Here is a 27241-nt window from a genome sequence, read left to right as displayed (position 1 = left end):
CTATCCGTAGCTCCGGTGCTGCATGATGCCGGAAAATTCATAGAATGCCGCCTGAATATGAAGATTTTCGGCTTTTCACCGGCAAATAGAAAAAATCTTTTGATTTAGGAGGAACTGGGATGGGAATGCTCGGAATAGCCTCGCGAAGAGGCTGTCTGAAGAAGTATTGAGATCTGGTCCCGTCGCCGGAAAATAGTAAATGTCGTCGGAATTTGGATGTTCTTGGACGTGAAGACTCGGAACAGCCTCGCGATGAGGCTGTCTGAAGGAGAAAATGTGAGATCTGGCCGGGATATGCCTCACGCGCCGGCGCGTGGCTGAGAAGTCGCCGGAACCGGGCCGCGCGTGAGGGCACGTGGGTGGTCTTACGCCGGAGATTCTACCTTGGTTTTGGTCGCGATAGGCTTGTCTCTTGGAGGGTGGTGGTGCGATCCTGAGAATAACCCATCAAGGTTTTCCGGTTGGGTTCCTTCGTTGTTACTTGTTAAACCAAAGCCCTAGGCTGGTTAATGACGTTATGAAAGGTTGGGTCTTAGACTTGTTATCTTCCAAGTATAACATTATTCCTCCTCAGTTTTCATATTGGGTGAAATTATACAATTCTTGAGACTGGATAGAATCCTACCTCTCTTCATGTTAAGCTACTGTCCTTGTTGGTAATTTTAGTCTTAACGAAAGTGTCAATCATGCATTGGGGTCCCCTTTAATGCCTCACCTTCCCGACTGTTTACTGAGCTTCCTTCCATGCCTTTTCTTCCAGATTAACAGGTTTAGTAAATTAAAGAACATAAAATGCTTGGTTGTACTCTCTCCGGTTCAATTTATTTGACGTAGTTTGACTCGGCACGGAGTTCTAAAAAGAGACTTTTGAAACTTGTGGTTTCAAATATTCTATAACATTTCTGTGGCTATAAAAGCTTCTTATTAAGGGTAAAATGGAAATTTTAAGGTTAAATTGTTTCCAATATAGAAATGTATCATACTTTTTGAACGAACTAATAACGAAAGCGTGTCACATAAATTGGAACTGAGGGAGTACTAGTTTTGCACTCTTTGGTTCATAAGATGTGAGCTTATGCAATTCAGTTTTCCTTTTTTCCTGAAACTTACTTTTCTTATGGTGGCAGCCTGAGTGCTCAATTTTGCTGGAGGGTCTTGAACAATCTGCTTGTAATCCTGGGGTTGCAAATCTTTTTGCAAAGAGCCTGCTTCAAATAATGCGGTCTTCATCAGAGAAAACACTTTCTTCTTTTAAAACACTTGATGCAGTTCCTCGTGTCCTTAAAGTTGCCTGCATTCAGGCCCAAGAGTCTAAAAGGCATGGGATTGCTAGTCCTCACACTGAAAGTGGTCAGAGTGAACCTGGTCCTTCTCTAAACCAGGACATGGTGAATTCTCTCGAGATGATCCATCGTTGGCAGAACAGCATGGAGGCTTTTATTGAACTCTTCGCAGAATTTTTCTCTCTTGCAAATGATGCGAAACATTCTACTTTGCACAACGCTACCTGCGTTGATCGTTTGTTTGATTTGTTTTGGGAAGAAAAGTTGAGAAATCGCATGCTTCCTCTTATTCTTGATTTGATGAAGGTAGAATGAATAACCTTCCATGTATTTATCTTATTTATTGTCTATTAATTTTTTGGTGCTCTTACAGTGACTACTACTAATCTTTACTTCTTTTCTTTTGACCTCTTTCATGTGGATTCTTTGCTGGGGGAACAGATTGTTCCATATTCTGAGGAGGACCAGAAAGCTAAATTGTATTTATGTTCGAAGTATCTGGAAACATTTACTCATGTTAAGGACCGGGAGAACTTTGTAGAATTGTCTATCGATCTATTGGTTGGGATGATTGATTTACTTTTGACAGATATAGAGGTATACTCTGCTAATTCTATGTTTTTCTATTTTCTATAGCTGTATGTTTTCTGCTATTCATATTCTGTTAACATGTTGACAGAGAGTGGTTTCTATGTTGTCAGTATTATCAGGCTTTATTTCGCAATGGCGAGTGTTTTATACATGTTGTATCCTTGCTGAATGGGAACCTTGACGTGTCCAAAGGTGAAGAGCTGGTTCTGAATGTCCTCCAAACACTAACCTGCTTGCTTTCAGGGAATGATACCTCAAAGGTGGGTTTGTTTCTGCTGCTTATAGTTTTTCTCTTTTGTGCAATTAGTTAGCATTATTTGTTTGTAAAATGGTTGCAAAATTATGGAGAACATGAAAATTGGTGTACTTTTAACTTCCTCCTAAATGAACAGGCTGATAATTATGTACGATGCTGCATTTCTTCTGCCACTTCTTTCTTGTTTCTAGCTTTGGCCTCATTTCCGTTGTAGTGCCAACTCGCAGTCTTTTATCATTCCCGTTATTGCAATTTTTTTCCAGAGAACCTTGTAAATTTTATGTGACAAAGAGCGTTTGTATCAGTGTTTTGTTATTTTGTGTTATTCTAAAATTTCGGATGAAGGGAGGCTAACCTTTGTCACATTATAATAAGGGGCTCACTATCATACGTCTTTGTCTTTTCCTTATTGTAAAATTGTGACTGTGTGTGAAAGCTTCTGCTAACTGCTCTGGAAGAACCTTTCATACTCTATTCCTGGGTAGGCAGTGTAGCTTTGGCACTTCCTTCTGGTTAAAATAAACTTCTGCATTTCTGGATATATGCATCAGTATATTTAAAATTGGTACATAATGGATAAAACAAGCAGGAAATTGTTTACTCATTGATGAACCAAAGTTGGTTCCGGACGACTCAGACTGCCTTTTATTTCAATTGAATATTGAGCTATATCTTCAAGGGAATTAGGACCTATATTTTCACGAAAACTCTTGAGGAAGACAGAGAAAACAGCAGTTACAAGCTACAGCAACATTACTCCCACTGAAAAGCTTAATCCTAAGGCATCCACTTTATCCTCTAAAGCCAATTCTGTGTCTAATCAAAACCAAGAAGGTCATGGGTTATCTAGAACGAAGAGTAGATTGAACCCAATCTTACTACTATATCATTCTGGTATTTCTAATAGATGCGGTCGGGTTCAGTTTCTCAGTCCATCAAAGTGTTTCTTATCCCAATCATGTCTCTCTTTTACCATGATTTCTCGTCCAGTTGAAACGGTGCATGTTTTTCATTGTCTGAATTGTGGAAAATATCTTTGCTTGCAAGTTCATGATTTAGCATGAGAAGCTGATGTTTTTTTTCGCTACTCATATTCATTATTCTTTTGGTCTCAAAGGTTGCATTTCGAGCTCTTGTGGGCACAGGTTATCAGACTTTGCGTAGCTTGCTGTTGGACTTCTGCCAATGGCAACCGAGTGAGGCGCTTTTAGATGCTCTGCTTGATATGTTGGTCGATGGGAAGTTTGATCTCAAGGCAAGCCCTGTGATAAAGGTTAGTAGTCCGAAATCTTGTATGTGCACCGACAGTAATAGCAGCCTCTTGTACTTGTTACAAAAAAACCCAATAGCAGCTTTTGTTTCCTCATGGTTTTGTATGTTAATGACATGTTAAATGTGCTTCTCATGTTATCTTTTCCTTTCTGCTTTCGTATTTCAGAATGAAGATGTTATCTTGCTATATCTCAATGTCCTGCAAAAGGTTGGTATCTATCCCACCTTGCTTTAACGTTTTTCCTGTTATGATATTGGCTGATGTGCTTTCACTGTGACTATTCAATTATTTCCTTTTATTTTTGGAAATATAGTATTCTGAAAAATGATATTTCTGTTTGCTAACTGGGCAGAGCAGTGACTCATTGCGGAATCAGGGGCTTGATGTTTTTCTTCAGCTTATACGAGACTCAATGTCCAATCAAGCTTCTTGTGTCAAAGCAGGGATGCTAAACTTTCTTCTTGATTGGTTTCCCCAAGAGGGCAAGGACACTGTAGTCTTGAAAATTGCACAATTAATTCAGGTCATTGGTGGGCATAGCATTTCTGGAAAAGATATACGCAAAATGTTCGCTCTACTCCGGAGTGAGAAAGTAGGGTCACATCAGCAGTACAGCTCATTGCTTTTGACCAGCATGCTGTCAATGCTCAACGAGAAGGGACCAACTGCCTTCTTTGATCTCAATGGCATGGAATCGGTAACTGAAACAATTGTTATCTCTTCTTTATCGTTTCTCTACTTTCTCTGAGTAACTTCTCGTTTTAAATTATGTGATGTTTGTCCTTCCCTCATGCAGGGAATTTTGATAAAAACTCCAGTTCAGTGGCCATTGAATAAGGGGTTTTCTTTTACTTGTTGGCTAAGGGTAGAAAGCTTTCCTAGAGGTGGTGGAACAATGGGACTTTTCAGTTTTCTTACTGAAAGTGGAAGAGGATGCCTTGGTGTTCTTGGAAAAGATAAACTTATATATGAGGTGATAAAAGTTGTTGTTTGCTTCAGTTTTACTTGGGGTTTGTTACTTTGTTTACATTTCTGTGAATCTTGAGTTTGGAGTGCATTATGATATTTGAATAGGTTACACCAGCCTCTTTGTTAAGCCACGTTTGCTTGATGTCTTTGCTATTAATAGCTCTGTTACTTTTTACAGTCAATTAATCAGAAAAGGCAATCCGTTGTGCTGCAAGTCAATCTTGTTAGAAAGAAGTGGCATTTTTTGTGTTTAACACATACAATTGGTAGGACATTTTCTGGAGGTAGCCAATTGAAGTGTTATTTGGATGGAACTCTTGTATCCTCTGAAAAATGCAGGTATTTTGCATTCTCTCTCTCTCTCTCTCCCTCCTGATTTTTGATTTTGTTAGAGAAGAGTTGGTTCGATCTATTTCCAATTGAGAAGAGCTTCCTGAACTTCACAATTTGGTTGCAGATATGCCAAGGTAAATGAGCCTCTGACTTGTTGCACTATTGGCACGAAAATCAGTTTACCTTCGTATGAGGAAGAGAGTCCTACACTTTCTTCAAAAGATCCATCTGCTTTCTATGGTCAGATTGGTCCAGTTTACTTGTTCAACGATTCCATTTCTTCGGAACATGTGCAAGGCATTTATTCTTTAGGACCTAGCTACATGTATTCCTTCCTGGATAATGAAACTGCAGTTCATTTGGATAACCCATTGCCCAGTGGAGTACTTGATGTTAAAGATGGTCTTGCATCCAAAATCATATTTGGACTTAATTCACAGGTTCTTTTTTCTTTCTCCTTGAATTGTTCCCTGATTTTTTTTGCGCTTGTTCATATGGAACTAAAATACTGAAATTTCTGTATCAGGCACGTAATGGCAGGTGTTTGTTTAATGTTTCACCAATGGTGGATCCTGGATTAGATAAAAGTTCATTTGAAGCAACTGTTTTGGTCGGGACACAGCTGTGTTCCAGGCGATTGCTTCAACAGATCATATATTGTGTTGGGGGTGTCTCTGTGTTTTTCCCTCTTTTCACCAAGACTGATTTGTATGAAATTGAAGAAGCTAAGCAAGCTGGCCAAGCTTTACTTACCCCGATTACAAAGGAGCGTTTAACTGCTGAAGTTATTGAACTTATAGCTTCTGTTCTGGATGAGAATTTAGCCAATCAACAACAGATGCTCCTTCTTTCTGGATTTCCAATACTTGGGTTTTTGCTGCAGTCAGTTCCACCTGAGCAGTTAAATATGGATACACTGTCTGCTTTAAAACATTTGTTTAATGTGGTTGCAAATAGTGGTATGTCACACAAGCTACTTGTGTGTTCTTTTTTGTTGTCTTTGAGTTCATTAACTACTTAATCTCCAACTTTCAGTTTGAGGCAGTTTGCCAAATATTCGGTTATGTAGCTCTCTTTAATTTATTGCCAGGTTTGTCAGATATGCTAGTCAAGGATGCTATATCCCATATATTTCTCAATCCTGTTGTATGGGTCTACTCAGTTTACAGAGTTCAACGTGAACTGTATATGTTTCTCATCCAGCAATTCGATAATGATCCAAGGTTGCTGAGAAGTTTATGTAGGCTCCCCCGTGTTCTTGACATAATTCGACAATTTTACTGGGATGATGTCAAAACTCGTTTTGCTATTGGAAGCAAGCCTCTTTTACATCCTGTGACAAAGCAAGTTATAGGGGAGAGACCTAGCAAAGATGAAATACATAAAATTCGTCTCCTTCTATTGAGTCTCGGTGAGATGAGTCTCAGGTAGTTTTCTTTTTCTTAGAAAGGATAGAATTTTTCTTCTTTTGACTGTTGTAGTGACTGAGTTTTCTTCTTTACTATGTAAGCTTTCTAGCTCCTGTTCAGCTTTCATATTTTATTTTTTCAGAAATAGAACTATTTCTTTTTATCCACCACCTTTTGAAGATGTTCTCCTACCATTTTGTTTATGTAGGCAGCATATTTCAGCATCAGATATAAAGTCTCTCATAGCCTTTTTTGAAAGTAGCCAGGACATGGCATGCATTGAAGATGTTCTGCATATGGTTATTCGGGCTGTTTCTCAGAAACAACTGCTTGCATCTTTCCTTGAACAAGTCAATATGATTGGTGGTTGTCACATATTTGTAAATCTTCTTGAAAGGTATGACCTCAAATTGTAGAAACACATATTTTAGTTATCATTATTGTCGAATTGTGCGACCACCCCATCTAAAAGCTTAAATTGTTAGAGGTGCTACCATTGTGAGAAATGAAAGAAAAAACAACAAAATTTAGAGAAACTCAGCTTGATTATTCTTTGAAGCTATTGGGTGTTTAAATATTGAAGTATTCATGCTCTAAATTAGGAGGGAAAATCAAGAATTACACCCTACAGGAAATCAATCAAGCTAACTGAAATCTATACGCCTAATTGACACTATCTGATCCTAATTGATATAACATATTTACAGTATCTCTAACACTCCTCTCAAGCTGGTCCATACAAATTGCATGTACTAAGCTTGCTGCATATGTAACTTGTCCTATGAATTGGTGAATAATATATCTGCAAGCTGATCATTCGACTCTATAAACTTTGTGACAATGTCTTTTGGGGGTGTTTTATTTCTCTGACGAAATGACAATGAAATACTTTGTGCTTAGTCCTGTCATAGAACACCAAATCTGATGCAATATGAAGATGCAACTTGATTGTCACACACAAGTTACAATTGGCCAATCTCTTCAAAATTCAGTTCTTTAGTAGTTGCTTGATCTATACGAGTTTGCAGGTTGCCACTGCCATTGCTCGATATTCTGCTTCTACACTCGATCTTGCAACTATATTTGCTTCCTATTTTTCCAAGGCACTGAATTATCTCCAACCAAAATGCAATACCATGGAGTAGATTGCCTGTTGGTAGGTGAACCTACCCAATTTGCATTTGTATATCGAACAAGCTACTCATATCCAAGAGCAGATTTTATGTATTGAAGAATATGAGTCACCGTATTCCGGTGACCATCACACGGAGAATCGGAGACCTGAATTATAGTACTCATCAAAAAAGCAATGTCAGGTCAAGTTTCGGTTAGTTAATTCAACTTGCGGACGAACCTCCTATATGTTCTGGGATCACTAAAAAGCAACGTGTCCTGGTAGAAGCTTAATTTTGATCCATAGGAGTGTCGATAGGCCTACAATTTGACGTTCTCCTCTCCTCAAGGATATCAAGAGCATACTCCCTTTGTGAAATGACGTTAGGACATAGAATGATTTGCTTCACTGCAAGTCATGCCTATCTCCTAAAAAACTGAGCCAAGTTTACTAAACCATGCTCGGAGGGATTGTTCCAGATCATACAGTGATTGACATAGCCGGCATACCAGACCACTAGAGTCCTCTTAAGCAACAAAGCTAGGTGGTTGCTTCATATTTATCTCATTTTCTAAATACTCGTGAAGAAATGCGTTATTGTTGTCTGACTAATAATAAGGCAAACGGCAAACAATGGCCATAGACAAAAAGATGGAGAGAGCAATCTTAGCCACAAGAGAGAATGTATCAATATAGTCAGGCCCAAAGATTTGAGTACAACCTTTGGCAACACTACATGCCTTATGACTGATCAATCTGACCAACAACACTAACCTTCACCATGTCTGCTCACCCACAACTGATAGACGATTTTCTTGGAGACAGAGGTATAAGCTTCCAAGTATCACTAGAGTGAGTGTAAAACGGACATCGTTTCAATAATAGCTATTTGTCACCAGCTTGAACAACAAAGAGCCTCCATGTAGTCTTAGGAGTAGAAACGGATGAAAGTTATGACACAGAGGCATAATGAGATGGTGACAGGCGATGATAGCTCAAACAAGTATGGTTAGGAATATGATTACAAGTAGAACAAATACTTTGCTAAGTAGCAATACTCTGTGAGAGAGACAAGTCTGTAGCAGGCAAAGAATCTTGCTCCTGGCGTGAATCGTCTGGACCGGATGAGGAGCACAGTCAATGATTATAAGTCAATAGTGGTGGAGCCGTAGAAGGTGGAATTATAGGTGTGGAACTATAAGTGGTGGAACTGTAGCTATGGAGGAGGTGAATGAGAGATAATGCTAAGATCCCCAAAAGATGGAAAGGGTAAACTTTCATAAGTGTGTAGATGTTCAAAAGACGAGTGTGATGTAGGGTTGAGCCTCAAAGAAGGTAACATCAGCGGAGACTAGGTACTGTTGGTTGTCAAGTCAGTAGGACTAATACCCCTTCAACTTCGAATAACTTTGGAGACTACAGACTTGAGAGCACGAGGGACTAACTTGTATTTTTTGGTGTGAAGCTATGGACAAAGCACGTGCTTCATAAAACACGAGGTAGAAACGAATATAACTGTAAATGTGCTAATACAACAGAATGGGCAACCTCATTTTTGATTGCAAAAGAATGCATACAATTAATTAGGTACAGGATGCGATAATCGCATCCGTCAAAAAACGCAACAAAACATGAGACTGTAATGAGGATGGTGCGAGCGGTCTCAATCAAATGCTATTTTTCCTCTTAGCTATTTCATTTTGTTTAGAGGTGCGAGGAGGACGTTTGATAAATGATCCCATGAGAGTTCATTAACCGTTGAAATGAAGAAGATAAACATTTTGGTGCATCATTACTATGAAAAGAGCAGATATAACTCCAAATTGATTTTGGATTTGAGTATGGAGGTCTGGAAAATGGAAATAACTCAGAGAGATCTTTCATCAAGAATATCCAAGTGCATCTTGAATAATCATCCATGACATTGACAAAGTCGCGGAGTCCCGAAGTAGAACTAACCCGACTAGGACCCCCACACATCCAAACGAACTAAAGAGAAAGGAAAGTTGCTCGATTATCAACTCGTCGAGGTAAGGGAAAATAAGTATGCTTACCGAGCCGAACCTATCACATTCTAAAGTAGATAAGTAAGACAAATTAGATATCATTTTCTGAAGCTTTGATAAAATAGGTTATCTTTGTAGATTCTCTACCTTTTGGCATACTGTTGTATAGGGAAGAGTTTTTCATTATTAGTAAAATTATTACTATATAAGAAAAGATAAACTAGGATGTCTCAATCATCTAGGTGAATTGGTAATAAGACAAGCTTTAGATGATTTTGGAAGGCTTAGGTAATAAAGTCCATGTGATTCATGTCCTTGTCCCGTACAACATTCTGTGTGACACCAAAGTTACGGAAGAAGGTTTGTGAGTAGTTAAGTGTCTGGGTAAAGGACGAATATGAGATTTTAAGGACAACCATAAACGAAAAAACTGAAATCAAAGTTATGAAAGAAAGTTGGGTAGCTTGAGCTATTTTGGTTGCCATGGTTTGAGATCTGTTTGACATTGTGCCTATTAGTAGAGATTGATTAAGAAATGGTAGAGAAAAATGATTTATTTACCAGAAATATGATTAGACATACCTGAATCAATGACCCAAAGACCGAGAAAAAGAAGATTGGAAGACACAAACCACGCTATTACCGGTCTGAATGAGAAAAACTATTCCAGAGTATATCCCGTTTTAGTGTTTTATTATGAAGGAACTAAAATATAATAAATTCTCAGTATCTTTTGATGCACCTATGAAGGTTCTATTTGTATAGAAGATTGGGTATCTTTCGCGGAGAATCCTATCTTTCGGTAGATTCTCTACTTTTTGGCATGCCTCTTGTGTATGAGAGGTTTTTCCACCACAAGTGTTAAAGTCTTCCTTTCTTTATTAAACTTTGTGCCAAGTCAATTATCACAAACAAAATGAAATGAAGAAGTAAAATCAGATAAAGAAACCATCATACTATTCACAGTATTGGATTCCATTTTATTGTAACCAAGTTTCTCAAATTCCTGGAAGCTGCGGGGAAATCGACTCAAAGATGACTTAAAACCTGAAAATTCTTGCCGGAAAATCAAGTTCACCGTAGGTAGAATTTGAAGTTTGTTGTAACCCTTTTTGCCAGTGGTTGGAATCTGGAAACCTTTAGGTGGAGGGGGTCGGAAAAGAAAAATCAATCCCTGAGAAATAGATATCTTCACCTGAAGTGGCCGGAAAACTGTACCCTGATTCGGTGGTAGGAATCTGGGAGCACCTGGTGGATTGATTGTCGAGAGTAGAAGAAATGGTTTTCTATTTAAGGTTTCCGCTCTTGAAAATGGGTATTAAACAAAGGACATTATGGGTTTGGTAAAACCTCTTTTGAGAGGAAAGATCTATCAAAGCAGAGAGTCCAAAGCCAAAGGTTTTTTCCAATGCGCATGCTTAAATATAAGACTTGGAATATATTATTTATTTGTACTATTTTAATGGGATAGGAATCCGTAGTGGGACGTTCTTTTTATAGATCCTTCGAGCGAGAAAGGTGCTGTGCCGGGGCCTACTCAAGGTCACTAGGAGATAACACCTAAGAGCCAACCCTTCTAGCCGGAAAACGTCTAGAAATGGCTCACACACTCGGCATGTGAAGAAGTCGTGAAAATACTAGATTTGATCAGCGCATGTAGGCACGCAAGATCGTTATTTTCCTGCATGACTCATCTGGTTTTGCTCGCCAAAGGATGATGTGACAACTTTCACAGCGGCCAACAAATGCACGACGACGATACTCTTTTCCAAACTTCGCTAGTAAATGCGCAATGAGTAATTGCTCACGAAGGCTATGATAACAACAACAACAACAAAAAACCCAGTGTAATCGCACAAATGGGGTTTGGGGAGGGTAGAGTATACGCAGACCTTACCCCTACCTTGTCAGGGTAGAGAAGCTGTATCCGATAGACCCTCGGCTCAATGACGAAGGCTATGATAACGTGTGAAGAAAATGGACTTTGGACCTAACTCAACCCAAAGGCTAACTCATGAGGTGAGATTGCCCAAGACCTTAGAATGAGATAACAACTCATTTCCACAACCAATGTGGGACAATCTTGCATAGATCAACTTTAGCAACTGTAGAATATTCTGCTATGGTTTTATTGTTTTTCTGGATGAGGATAAACTTAAATAAAAGCACGATTATCACTGTGAGCTAGGTGGACTATTGAACAGCTGGCAGAGGGTCTTCGATGTCAGATATTTTCCTTAGGCCTTAGGACTGTGCAGTGTGAAATTTTGATTGGTAGAAGATATTCTTAAGTTCTCTCTACATTATAAAAATTTACTTTGATATTGCCCTACATGTTTTTGATACTTGGCATGCTCTCATTCCATTTCTATTTTCTAACTTGGATGTGTTACCATTTCAATTCCCTTTTAATGGTAACAACATAATAATCTGTATTGTTTGTAATTACGTAGTAATTCTTTACATTATATTTAGGCGAAATATATAAACGGCCCCTTTAACTTATCTACAACGATTAGACAAACACCTCAACTGACCCCTTTATCATTTAGACACTTCAAGTGTCTATTAAGTAGATCAAGTAAATACATGTCTGATGTGGCATATGCGTGTTTGCTAACAAAATTTTGAGCGCGTGAATATATTTTTTCAGCCTAATTTTTTTTTTTGTGGAAAAAAACAAGAAATAGCCGCAGCTTAGCTTCTCTTTTTCGTTTCAACTGCAACCCACCATGAAGCCACCATAGAGGCCATGAAAATCAGCCACTAAAGCTCCAACTAAGCCACCGTAAATCACCAAAAACTGCCGCCTTTCATCACAAAACTTACCGCCTGTACCTCTAGAGCTCCGCCTAATTCCGTCGAGCCAAAACCAATCTCGAGCCCAGCTGAAAGAAACAGCAGAAATTGCAGCAACAACAGCTGCGAAAAAACACCAAACTCCATTGGATAAACGCCCTTTTTCATCCAACAACACTTTCATTCCAATAGAAACACACAAACAACAACCAATTATTTGAATCAGCCGATAATTGTAAGGATAATTTTACACCAAAAATAATAAATTAGAAAAACAAAAATGATATAAGCCCAAATTCATAGCCAAAAAAATGATGGAGAGAGAAGACTGAAGATTCCACTAGAATTGTTTCTTTCAGCTTTGCTCGGAGATCAATTATCCGGCGAGAAAGATGAGCTTTTTTCTGGCGAGGTTCGTCAATGATTCCTTGTTCTGTTATAAGGAATGGTAGGAGGGTGGATTTGGGAAAAGGGGACGGGGGATGTAGAAGATGGGCAGAAGGAAGAAGATGAAAGGGAAGGGGTGGCGCTGGTTTTGGGTGGAAGGAAGAAGATGATGATGTTTGGTTTGGGGGGGGGGGGGGTTGAAGTGAGCTATAAGGGGTTTTTCATTCTTTAAATTCATTCTCTGTTTTTGTTAATTACAATAACAACATACCCAGTATTATCCTACACCGTGGGGTCTGTGGAGGGTAGTGTTTACGCAGACCTTACCCCTACCTTGTGAGGATAGAGAGGTTGTTTCCAATAGACTCTCGGCTCAGGAAAGTATAAGCACCATATTAATGAAAATATAGACAAGAAGAGACAATACCAAAAAGCCATATAAAAACAGGATAAAACAATAAGATAGTAAGGTGGTCAACAATAAAAGAAAATAACAGAAAGCGAGACTGCGTGCCAATACTACTGTTATGAACACTCTAGAGTACCTACTCTACTACCCTAATCCTCGACCTCCATACCTTCCTATCAAGGGTCATGTCCTCGGTCAGCTGAAGCTGCGCCATGTCTTGCCTAATCACCTCTCCCCACCTCTTCTTTGGCCTACCTCTACCTCTCCCAGCTAAAGTTTTATTACAAATTACACGTGTCGTTCATTAATTGGCTCATTTGACACATCATTGGCAAGTGTAACTCACGTATATGATTTGTTGCACTCGGGTATTTACCTAATCTACTAAATAGACACTTGAAGTGTCCAAATGATAAAGGGGTCAGTTGAGGTGTTTGTGCGATCGTTGTGGACAACTTAAAGGGGCCGTTTATGTATTTCGCCTTATATTTATATTCCCGTGTACATAAATTGTTGTAGTGAATGTGCCTTCTGAAGTAATTTGTTGGAATTATTCAAAACCACAGTCTGTTTCGATTGTCCATCGTTTGCTGTACTTGTTGCAGGGACTTCGAGCCCATCAGACTACTAGGTCTGCAGTTCCTTGGACGACTGCTGGTTGGTCTTCCGTTAGAGAAGAAAGGATCAAAATTTTTCAGTATTGCTGTTGGCAGATCTAAATCTCTCTCAGAGGGCCTTAGGAAAGTTAGTTCAAGGATGCAACCCATTTTCTCGGTTATATCTGACAGACTGTTTAAATTTCCTCAGACAGATCTCTTGTGTGCAACATTGTTTGACGTTCTGCTTGGCGGTGCCAGCCCTAAACAGGTGATGCATGTTAATTGGTGCTCTCGTTTTTTTCCAGATAACAATCTCACTTAGCAAGTCATGCCATTATACAATGTACTAACTGGTGGTTGCGTTGCAAAGTTTGATTTGTTTGATTAGTTATTCAATAGTCAGTGCACATGCAGAAATTCATTGAACTATTTGGATATTTTGTTTCAGGTTCTACAGAAGCATAACCAACTTGACCTTCAGAAAAGTAGCAGAAATAGCTCTCAGTTTTTCCTTCCTCAGATTTTAGCCCTTATTTTCAGATTCTTATCAGGTTGTAAGGATGCTCCTACAAGAATAAAAATTATTAGCGATCTACTTGATCTTCTCGATTCGAATACTACAAACGTTGAAGCTCTAATGGTAGAAATCTGATCTGCTGCTTTAGGATATTTCCCATCTTTAACTTTGTGACATTCTTATTGCTTGAACATTGTTGCTTAGGAACACGGGTGGAATGCATGGCTGGATGCCTCCATGAAGCTTAATGCATTGAAAAACTACAAATTGGAGTCGAAAATTAACAATGATACTGAAACTAGTGAGCAAAATCTTTTGAGGAGTTTCTACTGTGTTGTTCTTTGTCATTACATGCATTCTATAAAAGGTGGCTGGCAACACTTGGAGGAGACCGTGAACTTTCTCCTTGTACATTGTGAACAAGTATGTTCTTACCACTCTACTTTGTGAGACAATCCTTTTACAACTTAAGTTTTGTTGTCAACGATTTGACTATTTCAAGCTTTTGTTCCTAGGGTGGAATTGCTTATAGGCACTTCCTTCGTGATCTGTACGAGGACTTAGTCCGCAAGCTGTTAGACTTATCTGCGGTGGGAAACGTTCTTGTCACTCAGCCTTGTCGAGACAACATGCTGTATCTTTTAAAACTTGTTGATGAGATGCTTCTTTCTGAAATGAAGTATAATCTTCCGGTACTTGTCTCGCTTGAAACTCTAGCTCCTCCACCCATTTTTTTCTCTCTATTCTTGGTCAACTGAAATTAACTGCTATTTTGCTAAATGCGTAAGTGATTATTATATTTTTTTCTTTTCCTCCCCACCATAACAATTATTGCCTTGTCCACAAGCCACTTGCAAAGTTTTTTGGTATTATTCCCGAAACATAAATGTTATAGTAAGTTAATGCAAGTCGTTTGTAGCTCACTTGGTAGGTTTAAATTTCAAAACTAGTAGCTTTAAACTTTTGAAGAAGTATCTGAACTGTGAGCTCCTGTATCTAGCACTCTAATTTTATCATCTCCTCGTCTCCCTTGTATTGCTCAGAATATTTGTTTGAAGGGAAAAAGGCCATTATTACCCCTGTACTATTGTAAATAGTACACGTTTGTCCTCCGTTTCACTTTACGTCCAAAACCCACCCTACCGTTAACAAACTTGATGAAATTGTCCCTAACCCTAACGGACGGCCAATGTGGCAGCTGACCCACTCCATTTTTTCCATGTCAGCTGCCAAGTTAGCCTAGTCTCCACTCAACTATTCCCCTTCTCTGAGCCTAGTCTGTGGGTCAGCCAGCTGACATTGTCATCTTCATCCCAAATTCCAAGACCATCTTTTTTTTTGTATTCAAAATAAAGCCTCTAAATTTTATGCTAGAAAAAGGAATTTCGAACAGCAAAATGTGAGCCTAAAAGTTCTGTAGCAACTTGATGGTCTTGAATGGATGGCCGTTCTATGGAGCCGGAAAATATTGGGTTCTTATTTTTTTCTTGAACGCCCCATTTCAGATGCTGTTTTCCATCAAAGTTTTAGCTAGAAAGTAAGGCAATTAGAGAATGGGGATCTTGCAGGGTGGTTTACCATCTTCTGCATGCTAGTGATTCCGACGGCAGAGCTGTGGTCGTCGGAGTGGACTGTGCAGCGATGTTCAAAAAATGGAAAAACCTCCATTTTGTTAGATCCAACAAATTGCAAAGAAGAAAAAGAAAATAAGTAGAAGAAAATGAAGGAAGGGGGTAACGCAGTGGTGGTTTGGCCATTTTTTGGTCAAGATCTGTAGTGGATCTCGCCGGTTTTCATGGTGATTATAAAAATAAAGAGGGAAAACAGTGAGAGAGAGAGAGTAGAGATAGTCAATGGTGGTAGCCTTGTGATTTTACCGGCGAGTTTCACCGGTTCCATTTGCTTGTTGGTGGAACGGGGTTGCTGTTTGGATGATAAAACATGAAGAAAAAGAAGAATAGAAGAAGGGAGATGAAGAGGGGGGCCGGTACAGTGAAGGCCGCTGGAGGAATTTTCAGAGAAGGGGAATAGTTGAGTGGAGACTAGGCTGACTTGGCAGCTGACATGGAAAAAATGGAGTGGGTCAGTTGCCACGTTGGCCATCCGTTAGGGTTAGGGGCAATTTCATCAAGTTTGTTAACGGTAGGGTGGGTTTTGGACGTAAAGTGAAACGGAGGACAAACGTGTACTATTTACAATAGTACAGGGGTAATAATGGCCTTTTTCCCTTGTTTGAATATACGTTTTTTTTAAGTACAGGATTTTCATCTGGCAAGTTACCCTTGATAAAGCCCCTTTCATGTGGCAAGTCTCCCCTAATGAAGCCACAACATCTCCACTTCTTGAGTAATTACCTTTTTCTCTCCTTCTGGGTAAACATACTTATTTGTACCCTAGGGAAATTTACCAATGCCCTTGGTTTCTCCTCTGTACTCTGATCTCCCACTTATTCTTGTGTCCTTATTCTGCTTGAAAGGTTTTAGATTTTTTCCGCTAAAGTTCTTAGCGTTCTATATTTTTTTGGTACACCCTCGAGAATGAAGAATCAAATAAAATCAATAACCTCATCGAACATGCTAAGCGTCCTATATTTAAAGTTATTGGGTCTTGTAAACAAGGTATAGTGGAATGGATATAAAGGATTCACTGTTCAAGGAAAGTTTTCTTTTCTTTTTTTATGGTATCAAAGTTCGGTCATTGTACTAGAAAATCTTCATCTCTTCATTGTTTCAAGATAACGCATTGCTGAGTTGATCTTGTGTCACCACGGAAGGAGGAGAAAAATGAGCTGGTGTACTCAACTTGATTTTCTAGCTTTCATTTGCAAACTGAAGTTGCTTCACTACCTTGAATTTGAGTGGACATGTTGAAAGCCAAGAGAACTAAGGTGTTGAATGTCAAGAGAATTAATTGTTACGTGTTAGAATATCTATGTTAATGTTATGCAACTTCTTCAGCTGTGTCAGTTGAAATTCAGGTAATTACGAAAGTTCCTTAGGTTGAACTTTCCTTGTTTCTTGTGGTCAACCTGAACTCCCAGATAAGGATCCCTCTTATATGCCGTTTACAACAAATTGAAGTCGTTGCTTCTTGCTCTTTTACAGTTTTCCTGAACTTTTTGTTGTCTGAAGTCTTTCTAGTACAACAACCCAGTGTAATCCCACAAGTGGGGTCTGGGGAAGGTAGGATGTACGCAGCCTTACCCTTACCCTGGAAGGGCAGAGATATTGTTTCCGATAGACCCTCGGCTAAAGAAGATGGAAGAAGCACCGATAGCAAGTAATAGCAAGACAATATATTTAGAAAACGAAATCGAAGATAGCAATAGAGAATATGAAAGAGGTACCGATAGCTGTCTGAAGTCTTTCTAGTGGCTAGCAGTTATTATTTGTACCGTGGAAGCCAAGTACTTTCCCGACAAGTGATAAAGACTTATTTCTTTTGCCTGTAGTAAGGAAATTGGACCATATTTCTGTTTGAAAACCAGCTTCGTTGTTGGCACACTATAAGATGCTGGTCGTTGGTAGAGAACATTGGGTCATTAATAAGATGGAGGCTTTATGAATTTATCCAATAGAAGTGGAATGTTGTTTTTGTTGTCTCATTTCTTGTTGCAAGTGTATTAAACTTGATTTTTCTCTATTGGCCACAGTATCCAGCCAGCAACACAGAATTTTCTTCAGAGTTCTTAGAACTAGAACATCTGAAAGACCTTGGTTCTGCTTTACTTGATGCCCTCCAAGGAGAACCTGATGAGAAGCAATCGAGGTACTGCAGATATAGTTTGGCTTTTTTATAGGTACCTGATGTTGCAGCAGTTTATTGGCTGGCCTTGCCAAATTGATGAAGTTACCACATCGCTTCCACTGCTTTCAATTTTATAAAAGCTCTTTTTGTTTCTCTCTTTCCAGGTGTCATGTTTCCAAGCGGCCTGTCGTTAATGAAGATGAGAAAATTGACAATGAGTGGTGGAATTTATGTGACAATCTTTGGAATGCTATAAGTGAGATGAATGGCAAGGGACCAAGCAAGATGTTACCCAGGTCCTCACAGTCAGTAACACCATCACTTAGCCAAAGAGCCCGTGGCTTGGTAGAATCACTGAATATACCAGCTGCAGAAATGGCTGCAGTTGTCGTATCAGGGGGAATTAGCAATGCTTTGGCTGGAAAACCCAACAAGCCTGTTGATAAGGCTATGCTTTTAAGAGGGGAAAAATGTCCAAGAATTGTATTTCGGTTGATTATCCTATATCTTTGTAAATCATCGCTTGAACGAGCATCTCGATGTGTACAACAGGTTATCCCCCTTCTGCCTTGCCTTCTGACTGCTGATGATGAGCAAAGCAAGAGCCGCTTGCAGCTTTTCATTTGGTAATGCTTCATAATTCATTTATCTTTCCTATGTCTCTTAAATTATGTGGTATTGTCTGGCTTCTTTCTGGCTTCTCATTTGTATTGACAAGATATGACATTCAATTCAACACATGTTTAGGGCATTACTCGCAGTTAGGTCTCATTATGGGGCGCTGGATGACGGGGCTAGATTTCATGTTATAGCTCACATGATTCGAGAAACTGTCAATTGCGGGAAATTGATGCTAGCTACAAGTATTGTGAGCAGAGATGATTCTTTAGAGTCAGGGAGCAGTACTAAAGATGGAAGCACCATTCACAATCTGATTCAAAAGGATCGTGTGCTTTCTGCGGTGCGTACTTTGCTATATAACTTAATATTTTGTACTTTAGAGTTAGGGCATTCTGGTGAGTACATGCATGAAAGTTGTGAATTCTGTTATTTCTCCCACCATGACCACTTCATAGTCTTAAGAAATTTTTTTTGTTCCCTTTTTCAGTAGTCTCCCTGACCTTTTTTTTTTTTGTATCTCCTACTCCTTGGATTGGCTTTTAGTTGAAATTTTCAAATTCCATTTATGTACTTTTGTTCCAGGGAGTTTCCATACTTGCTGGTTTGTTACCAATAGAATGGTTGACCTTTATTATGAAAATAAGTTATTGTAAAAAGTGGACACAATCCCTGCGTCCAAATTTTAATACACAAAGTAGGGACACTTATAAAAGAATGCGGTTCTCTAATCTCTACAGAGAGCAAGTCATCAACACTGACTGGAATCTCACGTGTTCTACAAAATGTAGAGAAAACAAGGTCAGAGGAATGGACAATATAACTTATAATAAGTTGGGATACTGGACTTGAGACGCCGGAATGCTGGATAAAGTACTCCTAATTGATTTCTCTTTTCCTCCTTTTGACAAGTTACCTCTTTTCCGTCCTACTAATCTCTTCTCAACTCTCTCAGTCGTTGCTTTCCTTATTGCTTGGTCTTTATGATACACCCCCAAAGGTAAATCCAAATAGGTGATTGGGAGGGATACTTTTCAGCTGGGGAGTGCTGCCGAGTACTAAACATTACTCACCTCGTCAGGTGGAATTATTTCACATATGTTTAGGGTTATCCTCTAGTCTGGGACTAATTGAAAAAATTACAATGTGTTCCTCAGCCTAAGGAGCTAATCCTCATCAGCCTGATATAACAAGTGTGTTCTCTGCAAATAACAATTGAGACACCTGAATGTTGTTTGAGAAAGCCCCTGAAAGAACTTCCAATTACCGCTCTGTCCCTCGTTTTTGCTGAGTGCCTCAGTGACCAAAATGAACAGCTATTATTCGTTAAAACTAAACTGTTGACGACTTCTGTTCTAACACTTAAAATGTTGGGGCTTAATGAAACCGGAAGGTGGCCATCTATGTTAGTCTAACATTGGCGGGACAGTATGTGGTTAGAATTTTCTTTGTCGTGAGCTTGTTTGCAGAAACTTTGCTTCTCTTTTTTTCTTTTCGGTTTTTATTTTTTCACTTATGCTTTATGCCTAGTGAAATTCGTGTCCATCTTGTCCAGTTTGCTGATGAAGTAAAATATGTCAAGAGTTCAACAGCAGATAGGACCATGCAGTTGCATGAGCTTCGTGTTAGGTTGGATGAAACTGCAGTTGCAGATTCCAACCAAAAGAAAGCTTTTGAAGATGAAATGCAGAGCAGTTTAAATGTCATTCTTGCCTCCGATGACAACAGAAGGAGTTCTTTCCAACTAGCATATGATGAACATCAGCAAATAGTTGCTGTAAGTATAAGAAATATTGTCACTGGCTTGTTGCTTCTATGCTTCCCACATCGAGCTTTTCATAACAGTGCTTAACAGTTTAGGTTTTTGCTCTTATAGGGTAAATGGATTCACACTTTTCGCTCTCTCATTGATGAAAGGGGTCCTTGGTCAGCTGATCCATTTCCAAACAGCACAGTAACACACTGGAAACTTGATAAAACAGAGGATGCATGGCGTCGCCGACAAAAGTTGAGACGGAATTATCATTTTGATGAAAAGCTTTGTCGTCCTACCTCTACCACTCCTAGCGTTGAGGCTCTTAATCCTTTCAATGATTCCAAAGCCGGTTTTGCAGCACATATTCCTGAGCAAATGAAGAGGTTCTTGCTGAAAGGGATAAGGAAGATTACGGATGAGGGTTCATCTGAATTGAATGAAAGTGAGAGCGAACTTAGTGGGCAAAAGCCTGGCCCGGAGGACTTGTCAGATAGACAGTATTTGGAGGTCGTAAAAGAGAGTGGTGATCTGAAGGACATTGCTAAGGAAGACTTAGATTGCTCCTCCACGCAGATGGAATCAGAAGATAGTGAGGTAAAAATTTATCTCTACATCTAGATAAAGCAAAGAACTAATTCAGCATTTCTAATGCTTGGATTTATTTTCAGGTTCTCATGTCAGTCCCCTGTGTCCTTGTTGCACCAAAGAGAAAGTTAGCTGGACATCTAGCAGTGAAAAAGAAATTTTTGCATTTCTTCGGTGAGTTTCTGGTCGAAGGTACAGGAGGGTCATCCGTTTTCAGAAACTTTGACTCTTCTGGGAAGTTTGATGTCAACAAGTCTGATCAGTCAGGGGGACTCCAAAATCACAAATTTCTCAAGTGGCCCATCAGTTTTGATTTAGATTGTGAGAGAGGAAGATCCATTAATAGCATTGGTGCTGTTAATAATGATGCGCATCAAAAGCATCCTAACAATATAAATCGGCACAGGAGATGGAGCATCTTCAAGGTATTGGAGCTGAAGCTGTTCTGTAAGATTTAATTCATATTCTTTGTCCTAAATCTTATCTTCTCAAACGTTTCTCATTGTAGGTAAAGGCTGTCCATTGGACTAGATATTTGCTAAGATATACAGCAATTGAGATTTTCTTCAAGGATTCCACTGCTCCTGTATTTTTTAACTTTGCGTCGCAAAAGGATGCCAAAGACGTTGGAAGCTTAATAGTTATAAACAGAAATGAAAGTATGTTTCCCAAGGGTTACAGGGACAAGGCTGGAGTTATTTCCTTTGTGGACAGACGTGTGGCATTGGAGATGGCAGAAAATGCTCGAGAACGTTGGAAGAGGAGGGAGATAACAAACTTTGAGTATTTGATGATCCTGAACACTCTTGCTGGTAGATCTTACAATGATTTGACCCAGTATCCCGTGTTCCCTTGGGTTCTGGCTGATTATTCTTCGGAGACTCTTGATTTTAACAAATCTTCGACCTTTAGGGATCTTTCAAAACCTGTTGGAGCCTTGGATGTTAAAAGGTTTGAGGTTAGTCAATACTTATTTGTTGAGTAAGTTCACATATAATTATAGCTCTCTGTTTGTGATACAATACCAGTTGACCTCTGCAGGTCTTTGAGGATAGATATCGTAACTTCTGTGACCCTGATATTCCCAGGTAATATTTGAATTTTCGTCTTGGTATATCCTTCAAAATGTAACCTTTGATATGGTACATGATGTGCAATCATTCTTGCTTTAAACAGTTTTTACTATGGTTCTCATTACTCGAGCATGGGAATTGTGCTATTTTACCTCCTGAGGTTGGAACCTTTTACAGCCCTCCACCGTAATCTTCAGGTACTTGGAGTATTGCTCATACTATTGATCATTGGTTTCTATAGTTTATAGCTAAAGTTGTCTAATCCTTTAGTGATTCATCTACCCGGCAGTGTCGAGATTGATTGTGTTTTTGAGTTTGTGTCTTCTACCCAGGGTAAAGTTTTTATCGAATAATAAAAAAAAATTGTCTTCTTTGTTTTCTCAACTTTTAGGGTGGCAAATTCGATCATGCTGACCGGCTTTTTCATAGCATTGGAGGAACATATCGGAACTGCCTTTCTAATACAAGTGATGTGAAAGAGTTGATTCCTGAATTCTTTTACATGTCAGAATTTCTGATCAACTCAAACTCATACCATTTTGGTGTCAAACAAGATGGAGAATCAATAGGTGATATTTGCCTACCTCCATGGGCCAAGGTATGGTCTCATTGCATATTTCTACTGAAGGCGTGGTTTAAGTTTTTCTTCAGCTGTATGATGAGCGCTTGTATCCCACTTGAGGGGGAAATATGAAAAATGCCTAAGAAAGGGAACTGGAAGCAAATTATAAGAGGTTCTCTATGCCTATAACCAGACTCCAGCCCAACACAGATGATTGCTATAGCATGTTTTTGTGGGCTATCATATACAAAAAGCTCTCCTGATATGCAGGGATTGGAATGAAGACCCATTTCAAAGAGGATTTAAATCTTCAAATTTGTGTCTCCAGTGTATAGATGTTTAAAGCAATGAGTGGCATAATACATGTGTCTAATAACCCCTTTGGATGTGCCTATATACCCGATGTAACGTGTTAGATATCTCAAAGAGATTCCTTAAAATGTAACTAGTCAATTGTTCACGTATGGATTAATGATTGATTTTGCGGGTAAGAGAGCAAGGTTAACCAAAAGAGTTTCTCTGATAACATGTGAGAGTTTAAGCATCCAGCTCAAAACATTAAAATAGTGGGTGGAGTAGTTTAGGACTTTTCTAAACCTTTCTGATGCTCCTGTACATCCAATGTTGGGCATGGAATATATCTATAAGGGGATTTATTATATGGATGATGCCTGCAAATCTAAGAAGTATGGCTGGGTTAGGAAAAAGTTTAGTTTCTTCTACTCTTTGCATTAGTCATCAAATAACGATGTCAGGTGCTCCTCTCCTCTAACTTGGAAGTGAGCTTAACTGTTCTAAGGAGAATCAATTTTATATGGAAAGGAACTACTTTTGGCTTTTCTCGTTTTTGTATTTCGTTTAGAGGTATGAGAAGGCACGGGAGAAAATATGTTATTGATATTGGATGATAAATACAATACAAGAGGTCCCTATTTATAGCTATACACTACAAGGAGATATTACTCCTCTTCCAATGTGGGACAAGACTACACTATACATATCTATAAACTAACACTCCCCTCAAGCCGGTGCATACACATCATATGTACCGAGCTTGTTACACATGTAACTAATACGAGAACCAGTAAGAGACTTAGTGAAAATATCTGCTAGTTGATCATTCGACTTTACAAACTTTGTAACAATATCTCCTGAAAGTATTTTTTCTCTGACAAAGTGACAGTCGATCTCAATGTGTTTAGTCCTCTCATGGAACACCGGATTTGACGCAATATGAAGAGCAGCTTGGTTATCACACACTAGTTCCATCTTGCTGATTTCTCCGAACTTTAACTCCTTGAGTAACTGCTTGACCCAAACTAACTCACACGTCGCCATAGCCATGGCCCGATATTCGGCTTCGGCGCTAGATCGAGCAACTACATTCTGTTTCTTGCTCTTCCACGAGACCAAATTACCTCCTACTAGAACACAATATCCAGACGTAGAACGTCTATCAAAAGGTGATCCTGCCCAATCAGCATCTGTGTACCCAACAATCTGCTCGTGGCCTCGATCCTCGAATAGTAATCCTTTGCCTGTAGCTGACTTTATATACCGAAGAATGCGAACAACTGCATCCCAGTGACTATCACATGGAGAATCCATAAACTGACTTACAACACTCACCGGAAAAGAAATGTCAGGTCTAGTCACTGTGAGGTAATTCAATTTGCCAACCAACCTCCTATATCTCGTAGGGTCTCTAAGAGGCTCCCCATGTCCAGGCAGAAGCTTAGCATTCGGATCCATAGGAGAGTCAATAGGTCTGCAACCCATCATTCCAGTCTCCTCAAGAATGTCTAAGGCATACTTCCGCTGTGAAATAACAATACCTGAGCTAGATTGAGCGACCTCAATACCTAGAAAATACTTCAATCTGCCCAGATCCTTAGTCTGGAAGTGCTGAAAGAGATGTTCCTTCAGATTAGTAATACCATCCTGATCATTACCAGTAATAACAATATCATCAACATAAACCACTAGATAAATACACAGATTAGGAGCAGAATGCCGATAAAACACAGAGTGATCAGCCTCACTACGAGTCATGCCGAACTCCTGAATAATTGTGCTGAACTTACCAAACCAAGCTCGAGGGGACTGTTTCAAACCATATAGTGACTTGCGCAATCTACACACACAACCATTAAACTCCCCCTGAGCAACAAAACCAGGTGGTTGCTCCATATAAACTTCTTCCTCAAGATCACCGTGGAGAAAAGCATTCTTAATGTCTAACTGATAAAGAGGCCAATGACGTACAGCAGCCATGGACAAAAAGAGACGAATAGATGCTACTTTAGCCACGGGAGAGAAAGTATCACTATAATCAAGCCCAAAAATCTGAGTATATCCTTTTGCAACAAGACGAGCCTTAAGCCGATCAATCTGGCCATCCAGGCCGACTTTGACTGCATAAACCCAACGACAACCAACAGTAGACTTACCTGCAGGAAGAGGAACAAGCTCCCAAGTGTCACTCGCATGTAAAGCAGACATCTCGTCAATCATAGCATGTCGCCATCCTGGATGAGATAGTGCCTCACCTGTAGACTTAGGGATAGAAACAGTGGACAAAGAAGATATAAAAGCATAATGTGGTGACGACAGACGATGATAACTTAACCGACATAGTGGGGATTAGGATTAAGTGTGGATCGTATACCTTTGCGGAGTGCAATTGGTTGACTAAGAGGAGACAAGTCTGCAGTAGGTGCAGAATCTGATGCGGGGCGTGAATCACCTGGGCCTGATGTTGGATGTGGACGACGATGATAAGTCAAGAATGGTGGAGCTGCAGAAGGTTGAACTGGATTATGTGGAGGAACTGGAAAATAGAAAACAGCTCAGATCGATTTTTTATCAAAAATATCCAAGTACACCTGGAATAATCATCAATGAAACTAACAAAGTAGCGGAATCCTAAGGTGGAACTGACCCGACTAGGACCCCAAATATCTGAATGGACTAAAGTAAAAGGTGACTCTGCTCGATTATCAAGACGTCGAGGGAAATGGGAGCGGGTATGCTTACCAAGCTGACATGACTCACACTCTAGAGCTGACAAGTGAGATAAACCAGATACCATTTTCTGAAGTTTTGACAAACTGGGATGTCCCAACCGTTTATGTAATAAATCTGGTGAATCAGTAATAGGACAAGTTGTAGAAGGAAGACAAGATGTGAGTCCATGTGATTTAGCAAGGATAAGGTAATAAAGTCCGTTTGATTCACGCCCGGTACCAATGATCCGCCCCGTACTGCGTTCCTGTATAAAAACATGGTCATCAAGAAATAAAACAGCGCATTTAAGTGATTTGGTTAAGCGACTAACAGCTATGAGATTAAAAGGACTATTGGGAACATAAAGGACTGAATCTAAAGGTAAGGAAGGAAGTGGGCTTGCTTGACCTATTGCAGTTGCCATGGTTTGAGACCCATTGGCCATTGTGACTTTTGGAAGAGATTGAGAATACGAAATAGTAGTGAAAAGAGATTTGTTACCAGAAATATGATCTGATGCACCTGAATCAATGACCCAAAACTCAGAGGATGAAGATTGGGAGAAACAAGTCACGCTATTACCTGTTTGAACAACAGAAGCTATCTCAGACGATGTCTGCTTACATGCTTTATACTGAAGGAACTCAATATACTCTGCTAAAGAAACCATCCGACTATTCAAAGCATCGGTCCCCATGTCGCTACAATTTGTAGTAGTAGCTGAAGAAATAGCTTGAAAAACACTGTTTACAGCAGGAAAACAGAACACTGTTCTGCGCCGGAACACTGTTCACGCCGGAAACACTGTAGCTCGCCGGAAAATTCCAAAGTTGTCGGAATTTGTTGTAACCAAGATGGATAGACTCGGAATTCCTTTGTGAGCAAGCTGTCCTGAAGAAATATTTTCAAAAAATGGCCAGAAAAGTCACTGTTCACGCCGGAACCCTCGCCGGAAAAGTTGTTTCCGGCGCGTGGAGGAGCGTGGCGGCTTTTCTGCCGGATAAAATTTCAAGGGGTTGGTAGTCGGAGGGTGATTTACCTGATGGTGGTGTTGGTTTTAGCACAACACCGACAGAAAGTGACTTTCACTTAGACAAGCCTTAGGTCACCGGAAAAATTACACGATGACTAAGTTCTTTCTTCCCGGTTAACGCTGGAATGACGCACAACGATCTTTTCTCACTAATGCTCTGATACCATGTGAGAAGGCACGGGAGAAAATATGTTATTGATATTGGATGATAAATACAATACAAGAGGTCCCTATTTATAGCTATACACTACAAGGAGATATTACTCCTCTTCCAATGTGGGACAAGACTCCACTATACATATCTATAAACTAACAAGAGGAAAGGAAAAAAAAATAGGCCCTGAAATGAATCATTCGAAAACCATAAATCGATATGTTGAACTGTTGGTACAAATAGAACAGAGTTTCTCATGGTTCAGTTCAACCTATTTATATTCGTAAGTCAACCCTACATCCATGAAAAGGGTCTTTGTCATGTGAAACATATATAAGAAGGGAATCTAGAGATGGAGTGTGAGTGATAAAATGGGAAAGTTGTCAGTTTTGCTGGATGGAACTAGTAGTCTTTGGAGAAAGCAATAGAGAAGAGCAGTTTGCAGCAAAGGTGCAGTCAGAATTGTGATATTTCAGTTCCTACTATTTAAAATGATGCATCCTGGAGTATCATTTTAAAGTAGCAAAAATGTGCTCAATCCATCATAATTTGGTTTCAAATTGAGTTCATTAGTTTGTTATGCACCCAAACAACTTCATGGAATTTTGGCTTTATTTGTTTCTTGTCTCTTGGCTTTAGAGAAATGGGAAAAAAGCCATAGACCCTGAATATCAATCATTTGAACACCGTAAAATGATATTCTCTGTTCGTGCAAATAAAGAGGGGTTTATCATGGTTCAATTTACTGCTGTTGAAGGCTCA

The 27241-nt window shown here is 39.4% G+C and overlaps 1 protein-coding gene across 5 annotated transcripts in view; it reads left to right on the top strand.

Annotated features, from left to right (window-relative positions):
- Positions 1 to 27241, top strand: part of LOC107830768 (BEACH domain-containing protein B-like) — a 59924-nt gene that overhangs the window by 26134 nt on the left and 6549 nt on the right. For 4 of the 5 annotated variants that reach the window (XM_075226295.1, XM_075226294.1, XM_075226296.1 and 1 more), the window contains 26 exons: positions 1128 to 1589; positions 1725 to 1880; positions 1985 to 2134; positions 3248 to 3403; positions 3569 to 3610; positions 3756 to 4100; positions 4200 to 4376; positions 4551 to 4711; positions 4830 to 5145; positions 5232 to 5664; positions 5796 to 6132; positions 6323 to 6511; positions 13435 to 13696; positions 13877 to 14068; positions 14150 to 14368; positions 14461 to 14637; positions 17598 to 17713; positions 17857 to 18318; positions 18440 to 18653; positions 19866 to 20087; positions 20187 to 20660; positions 20735 to 21076; positions 21160 to 21609; positions 21693 to 21739; positions 21828 to 21921; positions 22116 to 22322. In XM_075226295.1, the coding sequence (XP_075082396.1) occupies positions 1128 to 1589; positions 1725 to 1880; positions 1985 to 2134; positions 3248 to 3403; positions 3569 to 3610; positions 3756 to 4100; positions 4200 to 4376; positions 4551 to 4711; positions 4830 to 5145; positions 5232 to 5664; positions 5796 to 6132; positions 6323 to 6511; positions 13435 to 13696; positions 13877 to 14068; positions 14150 to 14368; positions 14461 to 14637; positions 17598 to 17713; positions 17857 to 18318; positions 18440 to 18653; positions 19866 to 20087; positions 20187 to 20660; positions 20735 to 21076; positions 21160 to 21609; positions 21693 to 21739; positions 21828 to 21921; positions 22116 to 22322 (6402 nt within the window). The remainder of the gene's footprint in view (positions 1 to 1127; positions 1590 to 1724; positions 1881 to 1984; positions 2135 to 3247; positions 3404 to 3568; positions 3611 to 3755; positions 4101 to 4199; positions 4377 to 4550; positions 4712 to 4829; positions 5146 to 5231; positions 5665 to 5795; positions 6133 to 6322; positions 6512 to 13434; positions 13697 to 13876; positions 14069 to 14149; positions 14369 to 14460; positions 14638 to 17597; positions 17714 to 17856; positions 18319 to 18439; positions 18654 to 19865; positions 20088 to 20186; positions 20661 to 20734; positions 21077 to 21159; positions 21610 to 21692; positions 21740 to 21827; positions 21922 to 22115; positions 22323 to 27241) is intronic. The other variant, XM_075226298.1, reaches the window with a different exon arrangement.

Source organism: Nicotiana tabacum, chromosome 12, assembly GCF_000715075.1.
Source record: "Nicotiana tabacum cultivar K326 chromosome 12, ASM71507v2, whole genome shotgun sequence".
Classification (NCBI taxonomy): Eukaryota; Viridiplantae; Streptophyta; class Magnoliopsida; order Solanales; family Solanaceae; genus Nicotiana; species Nicotiana tabacum.
This window is presented reverse-complemented; position numbering and strand designations above follow the sequence as displayed.